The 24,303-nt window shown below is 43.1% G+C and overlaps 1 protein-coding gene across 7 annotated transcripts in view; it reads left to right on the forward strand.

The window, feature by feature from the left end:
* The window catches only part of ROBO1 (roundabout guidance receptor 1), a 1,014,318-nt gene that overhangs the window by 578,648 nt on the left and 411,367 nt on the right, over window positions 1-24,303 (forward strand). The window contains exon 1 of one of the 7 annotated variants that reach the window (XM_089773441.1): window positions 2,953-4,032. The exons of the other annotated variants lie outside the window; for them this stretch is intronic. Coding sequence (XP_089629567.1) covers window positions 3,978-4,032 — 55 coding nt within the window. The 5' untranslated portion in view covers window positions 2,953-3,977. Of the gene's footprint in view, window positions 1-2,952; window positions 4,033-24,303 lie in introns of those variants that run through there. 7 annotated transcript variants of the gene reach the window in all.

The raw sequence follows: 24,303 nt of genomic DNA on the forward strand, positions 1-24,303 counted from the left end.
AGTTAGAAACACTACACACATAACTTACCTGACACAAAACAACACAAGTAACAACTTGGAAACTTAAGCCATTTAACAGTAGATATTCTTTTCAGTTACCCACAAGCACACTTAATTACTATAACTGTCACACAATGCACCACATCCTTATATTTGCCTTCTAGGAATGCCAGCCTATTACCTCTCCCTTTAACTGCCCTTCTGTACGCTATCCTTTACCAAACTACCCTCTCTAATTACTATTCCAAACTTCCACAGCAGCTAGCAGTGGTGAGAATAATAATTTAGTAAAGGATGGTGTGGAGAATGGTGACAGAGGGATAAGTGAAATTGCTATGCATGGTTTGGGGATATACAGTACAGGTAGTCCCCGAGTTACGCGGATCCGACTTATGTCGGATCCGCAGTTACGAACGGGGATTTTCTCGCCCCGGAGAACTCGAGCGGCGGGACGCCTGGTCCCGCTGCCCGCCTCCTCTGGGGCGAGAAAAGCTGCTCCCCGTCTCCCTGGTCTGCTGTGGGAGCCAGCAGACCAGGGAGACGCTGAGCCAAGCCGCGCAGGACCCGGCCCGACCCGCGGCGCTTCTAGCTGATCTGGAAGCGGCCGCGGGTCCGGCCCCGGGTCCTGCGCCGCTTGGCTCAGCGTCTCCCTGGTCTGCAGACCAGGGAGATGCTGAGCCAAGCCACACAGGACCCGGCCCGACCCGCGGCGCTTCCAGCTGATCTGGAAGCGCCGCAGGTCCGGGCCGGGTCCTCCGCCACTTTGCTCAGTGTCTCCCTGGTCTGCAGACCAGAGAGATGCTGAGCAAAGCGGCGGAGGACCCGGGCCGGACTGCGTCGCTGATCTGGAAGCACCACGGTCCAGCCCGGGTCCTCTGCTGCTTTGCTCCGCGTCTCCCTGGTCTGCTGGGGGGGGGGGAGGGATGCAGCTAGTGCCCCCCCCCAGCAGACCAGGGAGATGTGGAGCAAAGCCCGGGGCCTGTGGTAGAGCAGGTGGGGCGCTGCCAGTTGGTCCCGCAGCACCGCTCCTTGGCGCTACTGGACCAACCCGGCAGCACCCCAGCTGCTCAGCCCCAGGCGTCCTGATTCAGCCGCTGCTGATCAGTTTCAGCAGTGGCTGAATCAGGACGCCTGGGGCAGAGCAGCTGGGGTGCTGCTGGGTTGGTCCAGTAGCGCCGAGGAGCGGCCGCGCTACTGGACCAACCCAGCAGCACCCAAGCTGCTCTACCCCAGGCGTCCCCAAGTTAGCCGCTGCTGAAACTGACCAGCGGCTGACTACAGGAAGCCGGAGGCAGAGTTGCTCTGCCCCAGGCTTCCTGGAATCAGCTGCTGATCAGTTTCAGCAGCAGCTGACTTGGGGACGCCTGGGGTTCTTAATTGAATCTGTATGTAAGTCAGAACTGGTGTCCAGATTCAGCGGCTGAATCTGGATGCCAGTTCCGACTTACATACAGATTCAACTTAAGAACAAACCTACAGTCCCTATCTTGTACGTAACCCGGGGACTGCCTGTAGTTGCAATAATGAAAAGATGTGTGTCTATATGTGGAACAAAGGCTATGTAGTGCATGCTCAAAAAACCACTGGTTGTTTGTAATAAAATAAGCTTATTAGGATGTGTATTCAAGATTTTCTCTACAGCTCCAAAGATCAGAAATGTTTTTTAACTTTTTAATAAATGTTTCCATTAACTCACATGACTCCAGGAACCAGAGTTTTAGAGAAATCCCCAAATATTTGTGTCAGTTATGTTGAACTCAAGAGAGCTAGCAAGAATATGGCTTACCATTTCATTCCCTTGCTTTAAAGGGTGTTTGCCAGCCATGATTGCCTGTGTAGCAACCCCACCTACTTCACAGGAAGTTTTGTGTACACATGGACTGTGTCTAGACTTGCAAGTTTTTCTGCAAAAGCAGCTGCTTTTGCAGAAAAACTTGCCAGCTGTCTACACTGGCCGCTTGAATTTCTGCAAGAACACTGACTTCCTACTGTCTGAAATCAGTGCTTCTTGCGGAAATACTATGCTGCGCCCGTTCAGGCAAAAGTCCTTTTGCGCAAAAGGGCCAGTGTAGACAGCTCAGATTTGTTTTGCGCAAAAAAGCCCCGATCGCGAAAATGGTGATTGGGTTTTTTTTTTGCGCAAAAGCGCATCTAGATTGGCACGGATGCTTTTCTGTAAAAAGTGCTTTTGCAGAAAAGCGTCCATGCCAATCTAGACACTTTTCTGCAAATGCTTTTAACGGAAAAACTTTTCCATTAAAAGCATTTGCGGAAAAACATGCCAGTCTAGACGTAGCCATGATGTATACTTACGTTCACATTTATATAGTGACAACACCATTGTACATGTTTTGGAGATGGTAAGTATTAGTAAACAGCAAAAAAACAAACCGCTTTTCAATCACTGTTTAGCTTACAAACTTAGTTTTGCACAACCACAGGCTACTTTGCTTGAGTCAGGAAATACTTCACATGTGTAACAAGTTAAATCACTCAATCCTACTTTCCTCCTTCAGCTGTGTGCTTGTTTTTAAGTCGCTAGTTGATTGCTACAGGGTTGCAATAACTATTTTTTCCCCGGTGTGTTCCTTTGAGTTGACTGTGGATGGCTTGTTTGCTTGCTACATGGATAGCTGCAAGCTCCCTAGACACAGAGTCGAACTTAGTCCAATGCTCACCCGGCCCTAGACAGGGGACCTTCGGCTCCTGCGTGTCCCAGACAATGCAAACCACGAACCCCTCCTCCCCCAGTAATAACGCACCCCACGGGAGACCGACAGCTGGAGCCAGCTCTGGCGCTTTGCTTTGCAGCCTTGGGGCCTTTGCACTGGACCCAGAGGATTTTTTGAAGCCCGGGACCGGGACGTTCCATTCTCACGGGGGAGGGGGAGGGAGAGGGGGAGACGCAGCGTGTTCCATTCTCCGCGCGCACCCCCCGCCCGGGCCCCGGCGCTGGGGCTTCGCCTCGTGCAGCTGCAGGGAGCCAGGGGCGGCCTGGTCCCGTGCCACGCGGCGCGTGCCGAGCCCTAGGGGCTGCAGCAGGGACAAGGGGGAGGGGAGGCCCGCAGCGGGCGCGAGCCGCCCCGCAACTTCACTGTGCCCAGCCCCCGCCCGCCGGCGTGTGCTACTGCACCCCTGCCCGCGCAAGAAAGGAGGCGAGGGAGCGGCTGCTGCTGCTGCTCCTCCCCCCTGGCGCCTGCACCGGAGGGGGGGTTGGGGGCGGCGGCCCGTGGAAGTTTTGCGCTTTCCGCTCTCTTTTGTGTCCGGCTCAGGGAAGGGGGAGGTTTAGATGCCCGCTCACAGGGAACAGGGGGAGGATGCGGGGCAGGGCGAAGAGTTGCTGCTGGGGTGACCCTGCTGCTGCTGCTGCGCGTGACTCCCGCAAGGCTCGGCTGCTCCCTCCGCTCTTTGCTCTTTCCCCCAAGTGATGGGAGCGAGGGCTGCTCCTCCTCACTCTCCCCTCCAGCCTGCCCAAGGCACCGAGCCGGGCCCCTCAACCAGAGCAGCCTGAGTCATCCGCCCCTGCGCCTGCCTCGGATGCCCAGTGACTTTGTGCGACTCAGGTCGCAGCAAGCACTTTCCCTCCTCCTATCCGCCTGCCAGGGTGCAGCGGTGTATGGTCTCGGAGGAGCAGCGCTCTGTTTGGAGTGACCTGGGTGCTGAAGGCGAAGTCTCAGGCTGAAGAAGCAACGTGCGAGCAGGACAGCTAGAATCCAAGCTGCGGGAAATTTCGGATCTTTTGTTTTCTTCTTCTCTTTTGATAGTCCCGGGAAGTGTCAAAGCCCCTTCTAGGGAATCCGTGGCTAGGGAGAAAAGAAGATACAAGACTGCGGGGTGTGCTCGCTAGTAACTCCTGGAGGATTAAGAAACCTTGCTTATATTAAGCTACTGTGGATTTACAATCGGGGGGCTTTTAATTTGTATTCTTCCCCCCTCCCATTTGGCATGAGACTGTTTGCAGGCGCCACCTGAGGACAATGATCGCGGAGTTTGCTCACTTTTACCTCTTTGGATTAATATGTCTGTCTTCAGGTAACAAAAAACAAAACAAAAAAATCCCTAGGAAAAAAAAACCCTTTCGAATACCGAAGCATAGTAAGCAGCTCTTTCTCTTTCTCTCTCTCTCTCTCTGAGCAATTTGCACAGCGCTGTGCTGGTTGCACTCACTGAAGATGCTTTTTCTTCCGGTCTGTATTTGGAGCGCCAGCCTTTCTCTTTTCTCTTTTTCAAATTAAGTTGGAGTACGATCATCTCATGTGTGTGAAAATGAGGGAAGGATGGAGGGAGATAGGTCATTTCTAAATGGATTGCTTTGTAGACTGGCTGTGATTGAACCTGGAGTCTTAAGGACGGGGAAAAAGAGAGAGGGGAGGAGAGGGCTTGCATATGAACAAACGGCCTTAGGTCGCCCGGGATCTTTTAGCATCGACTTTCCTTCCCCCTCATCCACCTTCGGCAGCAGCAACGGTCTATTAGTTGTTTGATGTAACCTAGGGTTGTAATTAAAACTGATTATGAAGAAACTGCAGGAAATAGTTCCTTCCTACTGTAGGATGTGAGCTATTTGTTCCACTTGGTTGGATTTAGATATAGATTATAGGTATTATAAAAGGGGAAATTAGTGTGTTTGGGGCTTACACAGAACATTTTTTTCTTGCATCATTAATGAGGTAGGTCAGAGTTCTCTCTTTTGAAAGAGCGATTAATAGTTTCTCTCTTGGGAATTGCTGTAGGAAGCTAATTTCAGGCAGCCACTCTTCATTGAAACACAGGTATTTTGCCAAACAAAGCTGTTGGCTTTCTGCTTTCAGAGTAGTGTGCAGTCCCCTCATTTTACCCATCTAGAAGTTTCCGGATGCTCAGCTTCTTTGAAAATGTTAGATGGTGCCCGCGTGGAAACTTTTAGACAATCTACAAAGTGCACCTCGGAGGATGCCAGATCAGTAGGTCCACGAGTGGCCAGTGCGTAGCAACTTAGAATTAGTGTGTGCTGGGGCAGAGTGTTAAGTTTCTTCACGTTGCATGGTCACTGTTTCTCTCCCTTTGCTAGTCGACAGGCTGGAATCCCGGTACACGTTAAAATCATTTAGTCTGGTTACTTTTAAAAAAATCTTACACTATTGATGCAACTGCGTGAAATCTGCCCCTGGATCAGAGGTGACACACGAGGCGACCTGGAGAGGGAAATTAACCACCTCATTGTGCTGCAGGGACATCTTCAGCAGCCTCGTGTGATGTAGATGTTCGGGTTCGGGCTGGGTCGGGGCTGGCGCTCTGGGATCCTGCAAGAAGAGTGGCTCCTTTAAAGTAAGATAGCTGGATGCTGAGCAGGTGAATGGGTTAAACCTTACATTCCGTGTCTGTTTCTCTCTCTGTCGCCGGGATAATGTAGCCATCCAAACAGTTTGCATGTCTAGTTGATTGAGTGCTCTTTGCCACCAAGCTAGATGCAAATTGAAGCTATGAAGAACAAATCGCCCCGCTTGCTGCCTCCTCCTCCTCCCTTCTCAGTTTTAATTTATAGCCTTAGATTGCTTTGAGATTATTTTTGATTCACCTTTTCTGTTAAAGTTTATTCACGTGTGTAGAGTGAAGTGTCAGTATGATAAATGGAGGAAGGAGAGATCACTGAAGAGATAGGTGGATTAATGGTCATTAGTCACTGTTTGAGCTGGGTTTATGTGTGTTGGGGCATTTTATCATGCCTGCAGATTAAAGATAGGCTCATACTAATAGGGTATTGCAGATAGAGAATTTGCAAGTGAACAAAACCTGCTATCTTTAAGTACCCGGTCAAGCTGTGTTGGAAAATACATTATATAGACTTAGTTCATGATTGCTGTAGTTTATTATAGTCCATCACACTGGATTTTAAGTTTTAAAAATAACACTTTTTTTTTTGCAATGAGTTTACCTATTGTTCTTATCAGCTAACTAGTAGGCCACATTTATCTGTCTGCACATTGAATTTGCAGCTCTTTTCTTCCTATATCAAAGTAAGATGACAAAATGGCAAATTCTAATGTAGCAAATTCTGGAAAATCTTGTCCCCTAGTTCCGATGAATTAGATAAGCACTAACATAACTAAGTGGGAGTTTTTTCTTAATTGATTTTTATGCAGTTGAAGATCCAGATGAGTGGAGTTAAGTCATTGTAATGAAAGGCACCTGGTCAGTGAATTAATATGTTTTTGAAAAGAGTTATTAAATACAGTGCCTGTAGAATTAAATCTTAAGTTATTGCATTCAGTGAAATAATTATCTTCTAAATGCTTTGTTTAGATCATATAATTAATTTAACTATTATAATTTTGCTGCTAGATATTAGATTTCTTGTACTTTACAAATAGGAGAAAGCTCTGCCTTTTTCTTTTTCTCTGTATCCCACTGCTGTTGTCTTGCAAAATTGTTATTGGTGCTCCTTTGAGTTGGGATTTATATGCCATCTTCCATGTTAGCTTCTTCATGGGATAGAAAAGACAACTGGAAGGAAAAATGTTTATCTGTTCTTAAAACCTTTTCTGTTTAGGTCTTTTGTGAATGAATTTTTTTCCATAAGGATAACCTCGTGAGCTGGGACAGTACCTGGATGTGGTGTTTATTCCAAGATTACTCACAGATTTTCCTTTCTAGTGTCTCTCTTTTTTTCTCCCTCACAAAATACCCTGCATCTGGAGCAGCAGAATTAAAATTGACTGATTACAGATTTTTTTTGTTTGGTTTAAATGCTGGAGAAGTGTAAAACTCAAAATACTACATCTATTCTCTACTTTGGGGAACTGAAGATTTAGGGAGACTTTTTCATTGTCATTGCTGAGCAAGAAATAATGTTTTCTTTAAGCTTAGTGCTGTTTTAGATTCAGTTAGTGAAAGACCAAGATTTTTAAAAAGCAGCTGAAGGTGTAATATTATTCCTGCAATTTCAGTTACTTAGGCCTGGTCTACATTAAGGGTGAAAGTTGACTTAAGCAACTTCAGCTATGTTAATTACATAGCTGGAGTCAATGTATCTTACATTGTGTTTTCACACTGTCCATACAGCAGGAGGTCAACAGGAGCACACAATCCCGTTGCCTTCCCTTACTCTTCATGAGAAGCAGGACTACCTGGGTTCATCTACACTGACTGCACCCATAGGTTGAAATTAGATATGCAATTTGAGCTACACGTTGCATCTCTTATTTCAATCTAATTTTGAAATAAACCGCTATTCTGAAATGTCCCTTAACGCTTCTCAAACATTGGAATAGTGAGCCCATTATTTTGAAATCTATTTAGAAAAAAATGGACTGGTTCAAAAGATGCAGTCTAGATATACCCCCAGTGTCGGCAGAGAGCCCTCTGAGCTGCCTACATGCTTGGCTCCTAATACACTTTAAATGCAGAGCTGCAGCAGGGGTAGATCCTGGAGTGGAGTGGCAGGAGGCTCCTCAGGAATGAGACTGGAGTGCACTGGCTGCTGGCCTTGCCCCCGGGGACTATAGAATAGTTGACTAACCAATAAGAATTGTTGAGGTTACTGGACTGTTCAATTACCCAATATTTAACATCCCTTGTGAGTTCTACCTGTGAATCTTCTCTCCTCCATCCAGGCTCCTACCCTCTCTCTCTCTCTTTCAAAGTGGAATCCAGAAAAGGTTAAAAAATGGTGGGATTTTTTTTTTTACTTAGCCAATGACTGATATAAAAATGGGGATAGACAAGTTGAGGAGAGAAGTTCCTGCTAGCAAGATGAAAGTTCAGTTTATTGGAAAGAAGCACAGGTGTTGGATTGGAGCTAAGATTTTAATTTTCTCTGAAGCTCCTTCTTGCATGTTAGCCTGATGCTGATAGATATTGGATACACCTGAAATTTGAATTACTGCTGATGCTGGAATAGAGGAGGGAGTTCTTCTCCCTCACACCCCTTCTCTGTTTCAGTCTCTCTGCAAAAGGATGGGTGGAAATAGGGAGTGTAAGGGATATTGCCATTATCTTGAATAATCTTTTCCCACCCATCTCCTTATTTTTGAGTGGTCATTCCCAGTAGCTTATAGAATTCTCACAAATGTCCCCAGAAGGAGCAGCAATATCAGACTTATGTGTCTGAAAATGAAAGGTTTCAGATGTGGAGACTGACTCATTAGTCACTACACACTCACTCACCATGAATCAGTTAACTCCCCTCTCTGTTTGTTTTTAAATTCATACTTAAGACTTTAATGATCTCCTTGACACAGAGAGCAAGAGAAAGAGTATATGTTTGTTATAGCCTGGATTCTTGAGTCCACAATGGAAATCCTTGCATTTCTACATCCTCTATTGCATGTTGCAAGTACATCCCAATTTGTTCAGTCTCTTTCCTTCTCATTACCTGGTTATTGCAGGGTATACAAGTTAGTGCTCTTCAATTAGGAAACTGGTAAATTTGATGTACAGAGATTTTTTTTTGTCTTTTGAAATAGCTTCTGTGGTCAAGAGTTGCCTGTCCAGGAATGGTTTTCATTGTTAGCTCTAATTAGTATAGGACAAAACTGGTTCCTGTATTCCACTATAGGAAAGGTTTTTTTTTTTTTTTTTTTTTTTTTTTTTTAAGGATTGATAGAACAGGTGGAAGAAATCTTAGAACACAAAGTCTTTGCCAGTTGGTGGCCTGCCCACCGGATGAAGTAAACAGATTCTTGGTTTACATTTTTTCTTATCCTTCATTAAGGAAGATGCTGCAAATCTTCCCAAAATGGTACTTCAAGGAGAGAAAATTATTTGTCATAACCACTGAACCCCACTGTTCTCTATCAATATCATACAAAGAGGTAACTTAAAAAAAGTTTGCTGTAATTCATAGTATTGCAGTACTAGCCTTTAAATGTAAATTTTCTAAAGTATTCAAGTCATTATACAAAATACAAAAACTTGTCCATTTGAAAACTAACATACATAAAGATAATTATCTCAGATCTTTAACACTACTAAATGTGGGTTGGTAAAAGGTTGTCTACTTTAGTACATAGAATTATAGTAATTCTTTTGGAGGATGACTTGAGAGGGTAGATACAGCTTTAATGCAGTTGAAGTCGCCTGCACTGGCATTGTGGTTGGAGACATTGCATTTTCAGCGTAAGACTAGTTGCACATTACTAAACTTCTTCTTCATCACAAAACACAGTTCTCAATACTCAGTTGGCCATCTGATAGGAAACCACTTACTCATAGTAAATAATGCTGCTATCTGGGGAGCTTACAAACAAACAAACAAACTTTTCTTTTCTTTTCTTTTTCTTCTCCAGTTTGGATGAATGTGGTTATTATAATTATTCTGTTATTGAGAGAGATACAAGTTTTTGGATGTGGATTAAAAGATTTTAGGATCAGTATAAGTTTCAAGACACCTTTTAATAGAAAGGGGTATTTCAAACATCAGAAGCTTTGCTGCATTCCTTATATCTGCTCACAGATTTTTGCTTCATTTCAGTTACTGCTGACTGCTGTATAGTTTCATTCTTTTGTTCACAATTGTGATCTCTCTCAACCAGTGGCTAAATGCCAGTGTTGTTCCCCTAACCAGTAAAACCATGCAACTAACATGGTTTTCCCAAGAATGCTTCTGTAGTGTGTGGAGTTCTTTTTGGCTCTCAGCTAGTGGGAACTAAGTATTTCCATGACATTTCACTGAAAACTGTAAAATCCAGGGGCAGTACTGTGTTCCTCAAGCTACTGCCAAATTGTCTATTTATGATGGTTTAATCTGACACTTCAAATAGAGCATTTCAAACAATAGCAATGACTAGAAAGTAGTTACAGCTAAGTAGTAGCCTAGTTTAGTGTCTAGTTTAAATGTGTAACATTCAATGATTGTTTAGGATAAGCTAGTTAAGGGGTGCTTGGTTTTTAGTGCCTAATTCATTTCTTTGGCTATCTTTTTTATTTGTATTTGTTCAATGGTAATTGAAAATAAGTTTCTGTACAATCCCTTATTTTTAATTATTCTAATCCTTTTGTGGCTGAAGTTTGTCAGTGTCAGTTTGAAAATGAATCTTCTTGGCCAAATCTGATGGAACCTGATTCTCTCATTTCTCAGTATATAAGAACGTAGAAATAATAAAACTAACAGTAGTTTGATACTTAATTTGCTCAAGTAACTGAAATGGCTTCTATTTCACAACCCTAAACTAGGTGTAGCAGTTGGCCTATTATGTGATGATTACTTTGCTCAGTTAGTTTATATAATGCTGGAGCTAGCTCTTGTCGAGTCATTTTTTGAGCTTGTGCAAACTGTTAGTTTTGTACTGTATGTAGTGATATAAAAAATATTTTTTTGACAAACACAGATCTCCAAGTGGCAGCCTGATTTGCTGTCTCAGAATTTGTTCTGGAGTGATATTTAAAATATTTCACATTTACAGTGAAAAATCACATGGGGGTTGCTCAATTTTAATTCAATGGAATAGCTAGAAATAGTCTTGCTATCTGAAATGTTAATATTTCTAGCTTTTCATAATCTAGGGGTGGGTAGACACCTTTCTTTTGATAATCAACGCAAAAGGACATTTATAAATTTTAAAAATGAGTAGTCCCATGGAAACTTAGTGTTTCGATAGATAGATAGTATCATAAGCTTTTCCTGGGCAAATCCCACTACTTCAGATGAGCTTGAGTGGAAAAAAAAGTCAGGGAGAACTATCAGAATTTTACACGTTGTACTTCCCTTAACCAGGACTCCTTGGTCTGACAATATCCGTGGTCTGGCATGGATCATGGATGTTCCTGGACCACAGAGCTCAGGAAGAGGGAGGTCTGGCGGCAGGGCAGGAGCACCATAAGAGTCACTGGAAACTCACTGGGAGCCCAGAGTGTGTGTATGGTGGGGAGAGGATGGACGGTATCGCGGGGAGTTTTGGCCCCAGCAGCGCTCCCTGGCCCTAGCGGCTAGGAACCTTTAGCCTGGCTGTGGCCATGGACCTTTGGCTTTGGCTAGGCAGCTCCGACCCCAGCAGCAGTCAGGGAGCTCTGGGCCATGGAGCTGCATCCCCGTCTCTCTGCCCTTGCTGCAGCACTCTGGCCCCGGCAGTAGTGGGGCCAGGGAGAGCCTCAGGGGACTGAGGCAGCAGCGGGTGCAGGCTGGAGCCCAAGCGCAGTGGCAACACAGCCACAAGGGGAGGGACCTCCCCTGTTCCAGCAAATCCCCTTGTTTGGGACTATTTAGGTCCTGAGGGTGCTGGATCAGTGAGGTCCAGCTTGTAACAGAAAAAGAAGGGAGAGGAAAGAAAAAAATATACCTGTCAGTAGCAGTGCAGGTGTTGATGAGGCTGAGTGAGTGGGCTGGAAGTGTCCCATATTTAGCTTTTGATGCCAATGGTGTGCTGAATGTAAGGAAGACTGGTTTTATAAAGTTAGTGACTTTAAGCCCAAGGAAAGAAGTGTCAAATTTGTATATGAAGATCAATTCTGCGTGCTCTGTAATTGGCTTGTGAAATTCCTTTGTAGAATAATGGCTTCTTTTAAATCCATTAACAAGTTCCTAGGGTGGTTAAAATGTTCCCCCACAGGTTTATGTGTGTTACTATTCCTGATATCTGATTTGTGTCCATTTATCCTTTGTCATTGAGACTGTCCAGTTTGACCAATATATATGGCAGAGGGGCATTGCTGATACTTGATGGCATATATTGCATTAGAGAATATGCAGTTGTATGAGCCTCTGATGTTGTGGTTTATGTGGTAAGGTCCTGTGATGGTGCCACTTTTATAGATGTGTGGACAGTGTTTGCAGTCGGGTTTATTACAGTGTTAGGTGAGTATGTCTGAGGTTTGATGTGTAGTTGCTGGTAGGGATGTAAGTGACTAGTCAAGTAGTCGACTACTTGATAAGACTATGCTTATTGGGTAGACAAGTCACTACTTTCTCCCGTTCCTTTGCTGCCTCTGTATCAGTCAGCAAGGGAGGAGGGAACAGGAGCTGATGGTGGGGGAGCTGACTCAAAAGACAGTTCCCCCCGGTGCCATATATGTGGGGAGGGAAGGCAGAGGAGCAGCAGGGGATTCAGCGTGAGCCTGGACTGAGTAGTCCTAGCTCACACCAAGACTCAGACTGGCTGTGCTTTTTAAATGTTGGCTCTGCCGTTTAAAAGTATTAAGAGCCTGCTGGCTTTTACTACATTTGAAAAGCAGAGCCTCAATGGTCACAGAAATGGCACGAGCTGGAACAATTCAGGGAGCTAACCCCCTTACTGGCTAATTGATTCGTCGATGAAAATTCCATTGACTATTCGATTAGCTTATTCACCGCTATTTAACATCCCTATTTGCTGGAAAGAATTTGTTTGAGTAGGGGGTTGTCTGTGGGTGAGGATTGGCCTGTCCCCCAAGGCCTGTGTGAGTGATGGATCATTTTCCAGGATAGGTTGTAGATTGTCCACGATGAGCTGGAGGGGTTTAAGCTGGGGGCTGTAGGTAGTGATTAGTGGCATTCTGTTATTTTCATTGTTGGGCCTGTCTTGAAGAAGCAGATTGCTGGGTATTTCTCTGGCTTTCTCAATCTGTTTCTTCACTTCTCCAGGTGGGTATTTAAGTTTTAAGATAAAGATCTTGTAGTTGGTTGTCTCTGTCTATGGGATTGGAGCAAATCTTGTTGTATCTTGGGGCCTGACTGTAAACAAATCAATCATGTGATGTATCTTGGATGGAAGCTATTGGCACATAGGTATGAATAGCGGTCAGTAGGTTTCTGATATAGGGTGGTGTTAATGTGGCCATCATGTAATAGTACTGTAGAAGTGGATTTCCTGTGTGGACTGCTCAAGGCTAAAGTTCATGTTGGGATGGAAATTGTTGAAATCTCTTTGGAATTCTTGAAACACCTCCTTCCTTTGAGTCCATATGATAAAGATGTTGTCAGTGTAGTATAAGTAAAGTAGGTTGCTAGGGATGAGAGTTTGGGTAGCAGATAAAATATCCCCAGTCAAGGATTTGGGGGGGAGAGGGGGTGTTGGTATAGATTTGGTCTCAAGTTGTAGCAGGGTGTTTCATGAGCAGATGGTGTAGTTTCTTTTGTTTTTTCCTCAGTATGATCAGAGAATAGAGGCTTGTAGAATGTGTTATTGGTGAGTTGTTTGGCATAACCTGTTCATAATCTGTCCTGTTCATGTTGACTACAATACCCCCTTTGTCAGCTTCTTTGATGATAACGTTAGAGTTGTTTTTGAGGTTGCAGATAGTGTTGCGTTCTGCACGGCTTGAGTTATATGTCACATGATGTTGTTTGTTAATAGTTATCAGCCTGTACACATTTGCGGAAGCAGTCAATGTAGAAGTCCAGAGGCTTGTTACAACCCTCAGGAGTGGGTCCACATTTAGGTCTTCCTCTTGTAGGGTTTATTGGGGGGGATCCTGAGGGTCAGTGCGATGTTCAGTGGTGTTGAAAGTATTCCTTCAGACAGAGATGTCGAAAATAAATTTTATATACTAAAGAACTTGAACATTTTTGTTTGATCTGCTGTATAGCCTTGCCCAGTTTCTGGTGCTTTCCTGTAGTCTAGATTTACCTGTCACAGGGATGTGGCGCACACTGCTCTTACTGGCATCTTCCATTGGCTAGCTTAGGTGGCTTCCCATCTACTGTGCTGTCTGTTGTGGACTGCATTTTAGGGTGTCTGTTTCTCATTATTTGTTGTAAAGGGAGTATAGGTACCCAACTTGGTTTTAGAAATACAGAGTTGTTCCTATGTTTGTAGGTGCCTAAAAGTGGAACTGTGATGTTCAGCACTGTAATGCCTGAATTCCTTTTTAGATCTCAGTTTTGAATGAGAGGCTGCTGTGCTGTTCTGTTCCATTTAAGATCAAGAAGCAGAACTATGGCTTTATAATCTAAGTGTTTCTTGTTCATCTCCTGAATAAAGTAGGCATCAAATAAAATGAGAAATGTCAAGCACAGATTAAGTGTCTCATTTCCTTTATTAACTTGTGAAAAGATGAGCCTCAGAAGTGGTTTCTGTTATGGAAAAGTGTGTTGTGCATGAGCATAATATAGCAAATAACATAAAAGATCCTTTTTGCCACCTATTTCTTCCTGCGTCCCTTTACCAAAGCAAACATGTGGGTTGAGGGAGAACAACATGTTCAACTCTTTCATCTCATTCCATTTCTTATTCAAATTTAGTATCCTTAATTTAGTTTTTGTCGGGGAAGTGGAAGAGTGAATGAATGAAAAGCTAATGCTGTATTAAGGTAGATGATTCTAAACCTATGGAAGCTAATTAAGGGATTCTTAAATCACTGTCTCTATTGCTGCTCAGAGCTTCCAGAAGCTTATAGCACAAGGAAAATTGGCCAGTTGTTTGTGTGTGTAATCTTTAAAGATTTATTTCACAATGAGGACAGGAATAAGTATTTATTTTCTGAAATACACAACCACTTAATCTCCCAAACCAGAGGTTAGCATGGGTAGCTGAGCCAGTTCCTGGGAAGTTGCATACAAGGGGAGGAATACTCCATAGGATGCAAAGATGTTCTTAACTTCTCCTCTGTTAAGTTAGATGGAATGTATGGGCTAAAGCAGGGGTAGGCAAAAGGGCCACTGTGGGCCTCCAAGTGGGTGGATCCGGCCTCTGGAGGCCCTGCTGCTCCTCCGCCCCCAGGCCAATTACGGCCTGGGGGCGGGAGAGCGTGCGAAGCCTCCTGTCACCCTGCCAGGAGCATGTGGTGCTTTAAAGCGCTGCTCGCAGGGCAGGGGCGAGAGCGGAGGAGCTTTGCACACTCCCCCACCCCCAAGCCAATCAAGGCTTGGAGGTGGGGGAGCTGTGTGAAGCTTCTTTCTCCCTGCCCCTACCCAGCAAGCAGCCCGTGGCATTTCAAAGTTCCACGTGCTCCTTGCAGGGTGGGAGGAGGATTCACGCACTACCCCACCCCCAAACCCTGATTGGCTTTGGGAGTGGGGGAGTCTGCCAAGCCTTTTCCAGGGCATGGGTGTCTAGTGGGAAGGGAGGGCAAAGGGGCTCCCAAACCAATTTCTTTCGCTGGAGAGAGGTTTTTAGAAGGGGACCCCTCCCATCTGAGTGGATGGTAGACTCTCCTGGTGGGAAAGCAAAGGAAGTTAGTTGAGATGGGCTTCAGTTGTTGTTGTTGTTAGTCTAATTTTTGTCTTATCCCAGGTGGTGTTTGGGATTCACCTGGAACCGTTAGAGGTGACAGTGTCATCTGAGCCAATTTCATCAGGATTTCTTCCAAGATCAGGATAATGAAAGCCCAGGATTCCTGGCGATGATGGTGATAGGCAAATATGATGGTGAAGCTTAGTCCTGTAGTCAGCTTTTCTTCAAGGACTATCAGTGAGAAAGGTGAATGAAACACAATGAAGGAATGGTTTCCCACACACCAATTCTAGTTCTTTGAGTTTCAGGTCCACACTTTTCTTTCTTATCAGGCATCATCTTAACCTAGGCCTTGAGTTACAGCCAGGCCTTTCTGCTAAAACTAGGTCCATCTTTTTGTTCTTTTCATATCTTTTCCCATCAGCTATTGTTAATGGGACATCTCATGCACTTTCACATATTTTTTTTTTACAGTTGAGCCCACAATTAGAGTAAATTTGTAGACCCAGTTATTACAACATTCCCCAGTGGCAAGGGTAGCCTGTTTGACCTAGGCTATGTTCTGCATGGAGAGGTCATGATGATCCACTTAACAGTGGATCCATCAACCCTTCCACTTCAAAGGAGTTGATCTCTCTGCTGCAGAGGGGATTGGGCACACTGTATTTCTTCCTTTGCTGTGTGGAATAGCATAAGGTCTGCTTCTAAGGATTTTTGTGCATTTGGAAAGATATAGCCTGGATTTGCTTTTAACCAATAGAGGAAGGCTACTCAACATGACGCTCGTGGGTGAGAGCCAGAACAACAACAAAAAAGTCAATATAATGCTCTTCTGTCGATATGTGTTTTAGTAGTTAAATTCCTGGACAGTCATTGCTCATTAAAAGTGCTGTCATCTGGGTGAAAATCGGGTAAATATTGCGTTTTATTAATATAAGCAGACCTGACTTAAATGGGGTCTGTGTGTTGTGTAGTCTTGATTTTATCTTTGTATTCATGCTGTCCGTGTCAAAGAAGCTATTTGCATATATGTACATATTAGGGCTGTCAATCGATTAAAAAAATGTAATTGTGCGATTAATCGCATGCGCCTCCCTGTTGAAATGCTGCCGCCGCAGGATTAGCTACAGTCCACAGCTGACCCTGGGCTCCATGCAGTGCTGCCCCTTTGAAGCGCCACGGTGGCACCTCATAGGGGCAGCACAATATGGAGCCCGGGATCAGCTGGAGTCCCCAGCTGAGCCCAGGCTCCACTGCCCCTTTGAAACATATGGATGCAGCTCAGCTGTGAGGCAGCTGCTCCTCTGAAACACCATCGCTGCGCATTCCAAAGGGGCTAGTGGAGCTGGTGTCAGCTGTGGAGTCCCCAGCTGATCCTGAGCTCCGTGTTGTGCTTCCCCTTTGAAGTGCTGCAGAGGAGCATTAACCCCTGCAATTAACATGTTAACTGCTTGAAATTTAGCTGTTACACATTTACATGCAGAGGCAGGCAGGAGCCAGTGCTCGTGGAGAGCTCGGCTGTCACCCCCTGCTGCCTCTGAGGCAGCAGTGTGGGAGGCAGGTGGCGCTGTGGGAGCCGATATGCACAGGAAGCCAGCTTGAAAGCCGCTTTCTGTGTTACTGGCTCCCACCTGCCCCAAGCCACACACTGTTGCTTCTGTGAGAGGCAGCGGGGGGTGGAGGGAGAGGTGGTTCAGATGTCTTCTCCCCACTCCTTGCTCTGTTGCTGCCTCTGATACAAAGGATTAACTGATGAGCCCAAGCTGATCGATTAATCGTGTAGTCGACTACACATTGAAATCCTAATACACAGATAGACCAAAATTAAAAACAGGTACATTTCGAAACACAATAGTTTTATAACAGTTTTTCTTTCTTATTTGGCAAAACTGGAGTTCAGGCTTTCCCAGTACCATGTATTTCCATTTACGGTTGATGACATTAACACCCAAGGCTCTTTCACTATTCTGGTTCTTGGTGATGCGTGTGGTAACAGTTGTTTGTTGTAGGAGGACCACCATACATGAAGGCATGAATTCCAGGTTTTGGCAGGTAAAATTTATTTTAGTTAATCTTCTAAAAAACATTAGAAAAAACTATATATCTTCAGAATATATATTCTAATGATATAGTTTTAGTTCGTTGTTCTTTTTCTTGTTCCCCCAAAACAGTAAGTTTCAAACATAACTTTGTATGAATGTAGAAAACATATTTTGTGCATGAAACACCAGATTTTTATGAATAGATTTGCTATATTTATGCATTCAATTAAAAGTTATATAGTATGTTTAAACATTCATTTTATTACTTTTTAAGTTAGATACTTATTTCACATACAGTATTTCTTATTATGAAATGCTTCTATATTATAGCTGTGTTGTGCACACACATTATTTTTAAAACACGGAACAAAGATTTAATGTTAATGAAGACTCTCTGAACCTGTTCAAACAAAATATACAACAATCTCCCTTGAGTCAGACACCTAAGAGAAGAGATAGTTCTTAAACGTTAAGTAGAAAATGTACATAACCAATGAGAGAAGTCAATGCTAGAGGGTAATGCTTTCCACTCCAAATACCCTGCTTACCTTTGGACCTTCAAATTCTATTGACAACAAGAGGACCCTACATGGCTGCCGCGCTGAGCTGACAAACAGATGATCAGCTGTTTGTCGGCTCAGCGCAATAGTCTGGACGCGTGGGTGTCGACATCAAAGGTATTTGTCGACCACCCAGGTAAACCTCATCCCAGGAGGCATACCTGGGTGGTAGACAAATACCTTTGATGTCGACACCCGCATGTCCAGATCAGCTGTTTGTCGGCTCAGCGCGGCAGCCATGTAAATTTAAATGAAGCGGCGATTATTTAAATCGCCGCTTCATTTTCCTATGTCTGGTAGCCTAATCTACATGCCTCGGGCAACAGAGGCATGTAGTCTAGACGTACCCTTAGTCTAGAGGTAATTAAGCCATATATAGGCATAGCCTGGGTCCTGGGAAAAATGGCATTAATTTCTTTACTAGATTTGGGTACTTTTTCTCCATGATGTCATCTGGCAGTTTAGGAGCAACTGGAGATTCACCTGTGATCCCTTTGGATAAAAAATGTTGAAAATATCCTACTTTGAGAAGGTGTATATGCATTAATCATAGAGGTTTGGCATGCTTCCTTCAACCAACCTGCATCACTTTAAACTTTTTTGGTTTGAACCTCAGCCAGCTCTCATATGTTCAGTATCCTGGCTTGACTACACATTGGTCAAGAGGCAGGGGCAGGAAAGAGAAGGAGGGAGAGAAGGCAATAGCATGGCTTCAAAAAATATGGAGATAAATATTCATTGTGTACAGGTGTGGCCCTAGACTAGCTGCCAGCAACTGGTGCTCTAGGCGAACCATGCAATCGGCAACCCCACCTCCAAACCCCTCAATGATATTGCGCCACCATTTGGCTCCCCATTTAGCTTGGTGCCCTAGGCAACCACCTAGTTCGCCTGTATGGATGGGCCACCCCTGATTGTGTATTGATGGCATTGCAGCCCCAAAATTTTCAATCCCTCTCCTCAACAACCTCAGATATTTTATTGTACAGGAAGAATGACAACATAAGTTCCCAATGACTGTTGTTAGCTGGACAAGTAATTACCACGATCATAGTGACTATCACACTACACTGAGTGGAAATAAAACATTTTTGGGCAAGTATACACCCCTCTGCCCCAGTTTAGCCAGTAAAACTTTGTAACTACGTCTACACTGCAGGCTTTTTGCGCAAGAACGGCTGTTTTTGTGCAAAACTTGTGGAGCGTCTACACTGCACACTCGTTCTTGCGCAAGTAAATTTACAGTAAACTGTCAGAAAAGAGGACTTCTTGCGCAAAAGTTATTCCTCTCCTCATGAGGAATAAGCCTCCCTGCTCAAGAGCTCTTGCGCAAGAAGGCAGCATGGACGGGCAACAGGCTTTTCTTGTGCAAGAAACCCTATGGCTAAAATGGCCATCAGAGCTTTCTTGCTCAACAGAGCATCTAGAATGCCCTGGATGCTCTTGCGCAAAGGCACATGGCAGTGTGGATGTGCTCTTGCGCAAGAATTTTTGTGCAGAAACTCTTGCGCAAAACAGTTCTTGCACAAGAAGCCTGCAGTGTAGATGTAGCGTGTGTATTGAAGTCTGCTTACACATTTTTATAAAGACCAACAGTGTGGAAAAAACCCCCATCAACCAAGAAACATATTCTATGCCATATTTAAGTAATGTTGAATATTATCTCAATACAAATTAATAAATAGCTACAAATGCATCATAAACCAAAATAACTCATTGCATAGTATTAGTAAAATGCATAATTTGTGACACAACTTGAACATAAAACATGGTTGTTAGCCTTTATTCAATGTTTTCATGTACCTTATATCAAAAACTTTACGTTGTCCCATTTCTATTCCTAAACACCGTGAATTTTTTTTTTATCACATAGTATGATACATTACTTGGAGTAGTATGATAGTATTCTGAAATAGCATGAAAACTCAGCAGCATAACATTATAACTGATTTTTTTAAGTTAAGAATTTAAAATCTCAAACTTATTTTTCAATTTACTTGATAAATAAGTAGCCATCAAATAAACTCAATTCTGGAGTAATTTTTTTTTATTCTCAAATGGATGTGGGGTATTTTTTTAAGAGGATACTAATGTTTCCTCTAATTTTTTCCATCCATGTGCAGAACACATTTTGTTATGTGCATTGAAGCCTGTGCAGATGTGTGCTACTAATAGAAACACATGTTGCTTGTTGTGGGTGCTCTGCTAATCAGCTGGGTGGCACCTGAATCTCTCCTGGGCATCTGTCCAAGTACTCAGTTTACAAAAAACACTGGAGGACACAACTTTGTTTTGTGGATAAAATGTTGCCTGCCAATGAAATTTGCAAAAAACCCTCTTTAATAGCTATCAGGACTTGTATGATAAATATTCTTTTGTAACATGATGCTTTAATCTTGTAGCCTTTGGGTTTGACTCAGCCAACCCTGTTAGTCATAAATTTGAGATTCCTTGAGATTGTTAAATTTTTTCATCAGTGAGCTTGATAGTGTTGTGGTAAAACTTGCTTAGCTAGTATTTTTGTGCATTCTAAAATCTGAATGTCCCCAGGCAAAATATTTATCTTGCTTTCTGCATAGTTGTATTGCTTTTATCCAATTATTCTACTACTTTTATATTCAAGATTATTTACCTATGAATAGTCCAGTGTGTTAAATTCATGTGTGTAATATTCTTCATTTTACAGGCAGTCCCCGACTTACGTCGATCCTTGGGCTTCCTGTAGTCAGCCGCTGGTCAGTTTCAGCAGCGGCTGAATCTGGACGCCAGTTCGGACTTACATACAAATTCAACTTAAGAACAAACCTACAGTCCCTATCTTGTACGTAACCCAGGGACTGCCTGTACTGATAACTTTTACAGTGATGTAATATGGTCACATGCTCAGTTTCATAGATGTTAGGATATAATGTCTATAGGCATAAAGACTTATCCAAAATGAAAGGTTTTGTGTTCTTAGAAGCAAATATACACTCTGGTCAAGATTTAAAAAAATGACAGCTGTTTGTTTGTTTTTCAGTTTTCAACTTTATACACCTTAAAACAGTCTGACTTTCAAAACCTCAGATTTTCAAACACTGAAACTTAGACCCCATTTTTGGTGGTGTGATTTGGACATACAAAACCTGAGCCAGCCAAAATGACTAAACATTTTTGAAAATTTTGGCCTCAGTATTCAAAGTAAGGTGGTATTTTTCAAAAGAGATTTACATTCTCAATTCCAGTTTTCATCAGTGGGCGTTGTGGGGGCTGAGCACATCTAAAAATCAAGGCATTTCATTATGTTTAAATGAAGTGAGAAACCATGCCAGTTTACTTTATTAGTGTTTCTGCACAGGTTATAAAATTTTTGTCATCTGGTATAATATATATCAGTTGTATTCCTAACATGTACACAATTGTGTTCTACTACGGCCTGATTTCATGACCTAGGAACAGCATAGTACATCATGCCATATTACGTCATTGGTGACATTGCTCGCGTTAAACATTGTTTGTTGGTGATACTTCTAGTTTTAGACATTTAATGTGCAGCTCCTGATAGGGATGTAATAGTCTAGTCGATTAACTGATAAGCAAAAGCTTATAGGTTAATGCTATAGACTACCCACGTCCTCTTGCCAGTAAATTTTTTAGCAGGCTGGCCAGCAGCCAGGCTCAGTCCTGGCTTGCTGGGTCCAAGACCTACCCCTGTTGCGACTCAGCATTTAAAGTGTATTAGGAGTCAGGCAGCCCAGCTCTGTTCCAGCTTGTGCTGGGTCTGGGAACTCAGATTCCCACCTGGACGGGGACTGCTGCCACCCCTTGCTGCTGCCTTTGTACCAGAGGCAGTAGTTTGGTGGGATGATAGGCAGCCAGTCTGCGAGGGGGCTATTTTTTAAACTGGCTCACCTTGCGGATCAGCTCTTGCCTGGTACCCCACACTACTGCCCTTGATACAGAGGCAGCAGCATGGAGTGGCAGGGGGCTCCTTGGGAGTGGGGCAGAGCACACTGGCTCACAAACCCACCCCCACAGACTATAGAGTAGTCGAGTAACCTATAAGAATTCATGAAGTTAATCAGCTATTCAGTTAATCAATATTTAACATCCCTAGCTCCTTATTGCTCTGTGGCCACTTAATCACTTCATTTTGAGAACAAAGGGATCCTAAATATGATGTAGCAGGCAAAGCAAAGTGTACAAAGTGTGTCTGGTAGAAGGGAGTACAGTTGAGTTATCCTGGTTTCAGTAATCCCCTATGGCTTCATTAGACCTCAGGGCCTTTTGGCAACTGGAAGAAACTGTAACAATCCTCAGGTTGCTCTGTAGTTATACTGGGAAATTTACTTGCCTGGCACCTGACTCATCCAGTATTTAAATCCTCAAATCCTTCCCCTTTGTTAGCTGAGGATCTGGGCATAAGACTGTTACCCACTCTGATTATTTCACGATCAGTTACACTGTTGAAGTAGTTTCCTGTATTGTAATTGGCTAATGCTGCCAGGGATGTGTTTGTTTTTGTCATGAAGGGAAAGTAAAATGTTTAAGCGTAAACTGAGGTAATTGAAAAGAGACCAGTGGGCTACTTCTAACAGATTTTGTACGTATGTTTTGCTTCTGATAATTGCTCAGAAAAGGCTGTGCTGAATACTTATGCAACTAGCACCTAAGAAATAATATTTTTCCAACTGTTCATAAGGGCTGTAATTCCCTGGTTGCGTTATGGAGATGACACAAGCACTTTGTGTTTCTCCCACACTTTTAGAGATGGGAGCAGGGAAGCTAGTGAAAAGTGTAATATTTTAGAAAAATAAAAACAAAATAGCTTATGACATTAAGTGCAGAGGAAAGCTTTTAGCACATCATATTTTCTGCCCCCTTTGGATTTCTCAGAGTTGCAACCCTCAGGAGTTTTAAGGTAAATCCTACACTTTTGAGATTATTCCTACTGCCAAAACTCAAGCAGAATAAGCAGAACAACAGCTTTAATATTTGTATATTTTAGGGAGAGAAGTTATTTAATAGGCTAGCTGAAAAATCTCTCCTCTTATACTTTTTTGTCGCACACTTACTTCCTTCTGATTTTTTCTTTACATTTCTGATCCACCAATCTGTAAATGTGTATGGTCTCCATCATTTTATTATGGAATACCTCACCAGTGTTAATATGTTATCTTACAACACCCTGTTAAGGTGGGGAAATACTATCTCTAGTTGATATACGAGGGAACAGAGGCACATAAATCAAGCTCACTGGAAAAATGGCAAAGTTGCAGTCCTCAAGACTATCACCAGTGAACAACATTGATATAGACACCTTTGTTTTTCCCCTTTTCCATCACAATCTTGTTATATACAAAATCTAATTGGGATGTAGACATGTGGACACGTTAATTTTGAGAGGTGGTGATGTGTTTCAGAAAACTCACTGTCAGCATATATGAGGTGGGAGACAATAAAATTATTCATAAAGTCTGTCTTGATGTTAGACCCTGCAGCCTCATGTCAGCAAGCTCAATATTCATGCCTCAACAAGGCAAGACTTGTTTGCCTTTTATTTTCCCATCCTATAGGCATACCCATATTACAAATAAATGTTGCTTTTTTTTAACACTGTAACTACTTTAGCAGGGAGATTTTTTGGGAGGAGGTGGAGAAATCCTGGTCCCTCTGGAGTCTTGTGGTTATATTCTGATTTCATTGGGACCAAATCACATTCTCTGTTTTTAAATCAGATTGTGATATTGAGATACCTTATTATTCTCCTCTGAAGAAAATATCAAGATTTCCATCAAAATTTTCATGTGTTTGAATACCTTTCAGCCTTGCTTTTTAAAATTATAATTGAAATTCATGAAATCATTTTTTCTCATTTATTTTGATGTCCTTTCCCACAGTCTTTCCTCTTTTCTTCCCACTCTTTCTGGTATTTGACATCTTGTTATTTGTTTGACAGATATACTTTTTAGAGGATATGTATTGAACAAATTCTCTTATTGCTTGTGGGTTGGGGAAGAATTAAGGGAGAGATGAATAAAATAATAGATATATTTTGCTTTGTATGCCCTGTTTCAGGCACCCTAAATAGAGCAAATATTTTAACTATATTTGTCCGTCTGTAACACACATTGGAAAATGGAAGCTGTGGACTGCTACCATGTTACAGAGCAACAAAAGATTTAAAGGGGGACCTTGGATGTTGCATGCCAAAAGCTTAGTGTGGATACCATTACTTAAATCAAAAATTATTCCAAGTGGCTGCTTATAGACTGATATAAACTCAACAAATGATACAAACGTATTTATTTTGTATTCATATTTTTAAAATACAGCGAGGGCTAAGCAGGTTTTTTTCTGTGTGTGGTTGCTGTAAAACTACAGTGCCTCTGATCAGTAGTATGTGCTGTGGAATAAGTACAGGCAGTCCCCGGGTTACGTACAAGATAGGGACTATAGGTTTGTTCTTAAGTTGAATTTGTATGTAAGTCAGAACTGGCTCCAGATTCAGCTGCTGCCACTGAAACTGACCAGGGGCTCACTACAGGAAGCCGGAGGCAGAGTTGCTCTGCCCCCAGCTTCCTGGAATCAGCCTGATCAGTTTCAACAGCTTCTGAATCTGGAGCCTGGGACAGAACAGCTGGGGCGCTGCCCGGT

This window comes from Pelodiscus sinensis, chromosome 1 (assembly GCF_052426305.1).
Source record: "Pelodiscus sinensis isolate ZL-2025 chromosome 1, ASM5242630v1, whole genome shotgun sequence".
Lineage (NCBI taxonomy): Eukaryota > Metazoa > Chordata > Testudines > Trionychidae > Pelodiscus > Pelodiscus sinensis.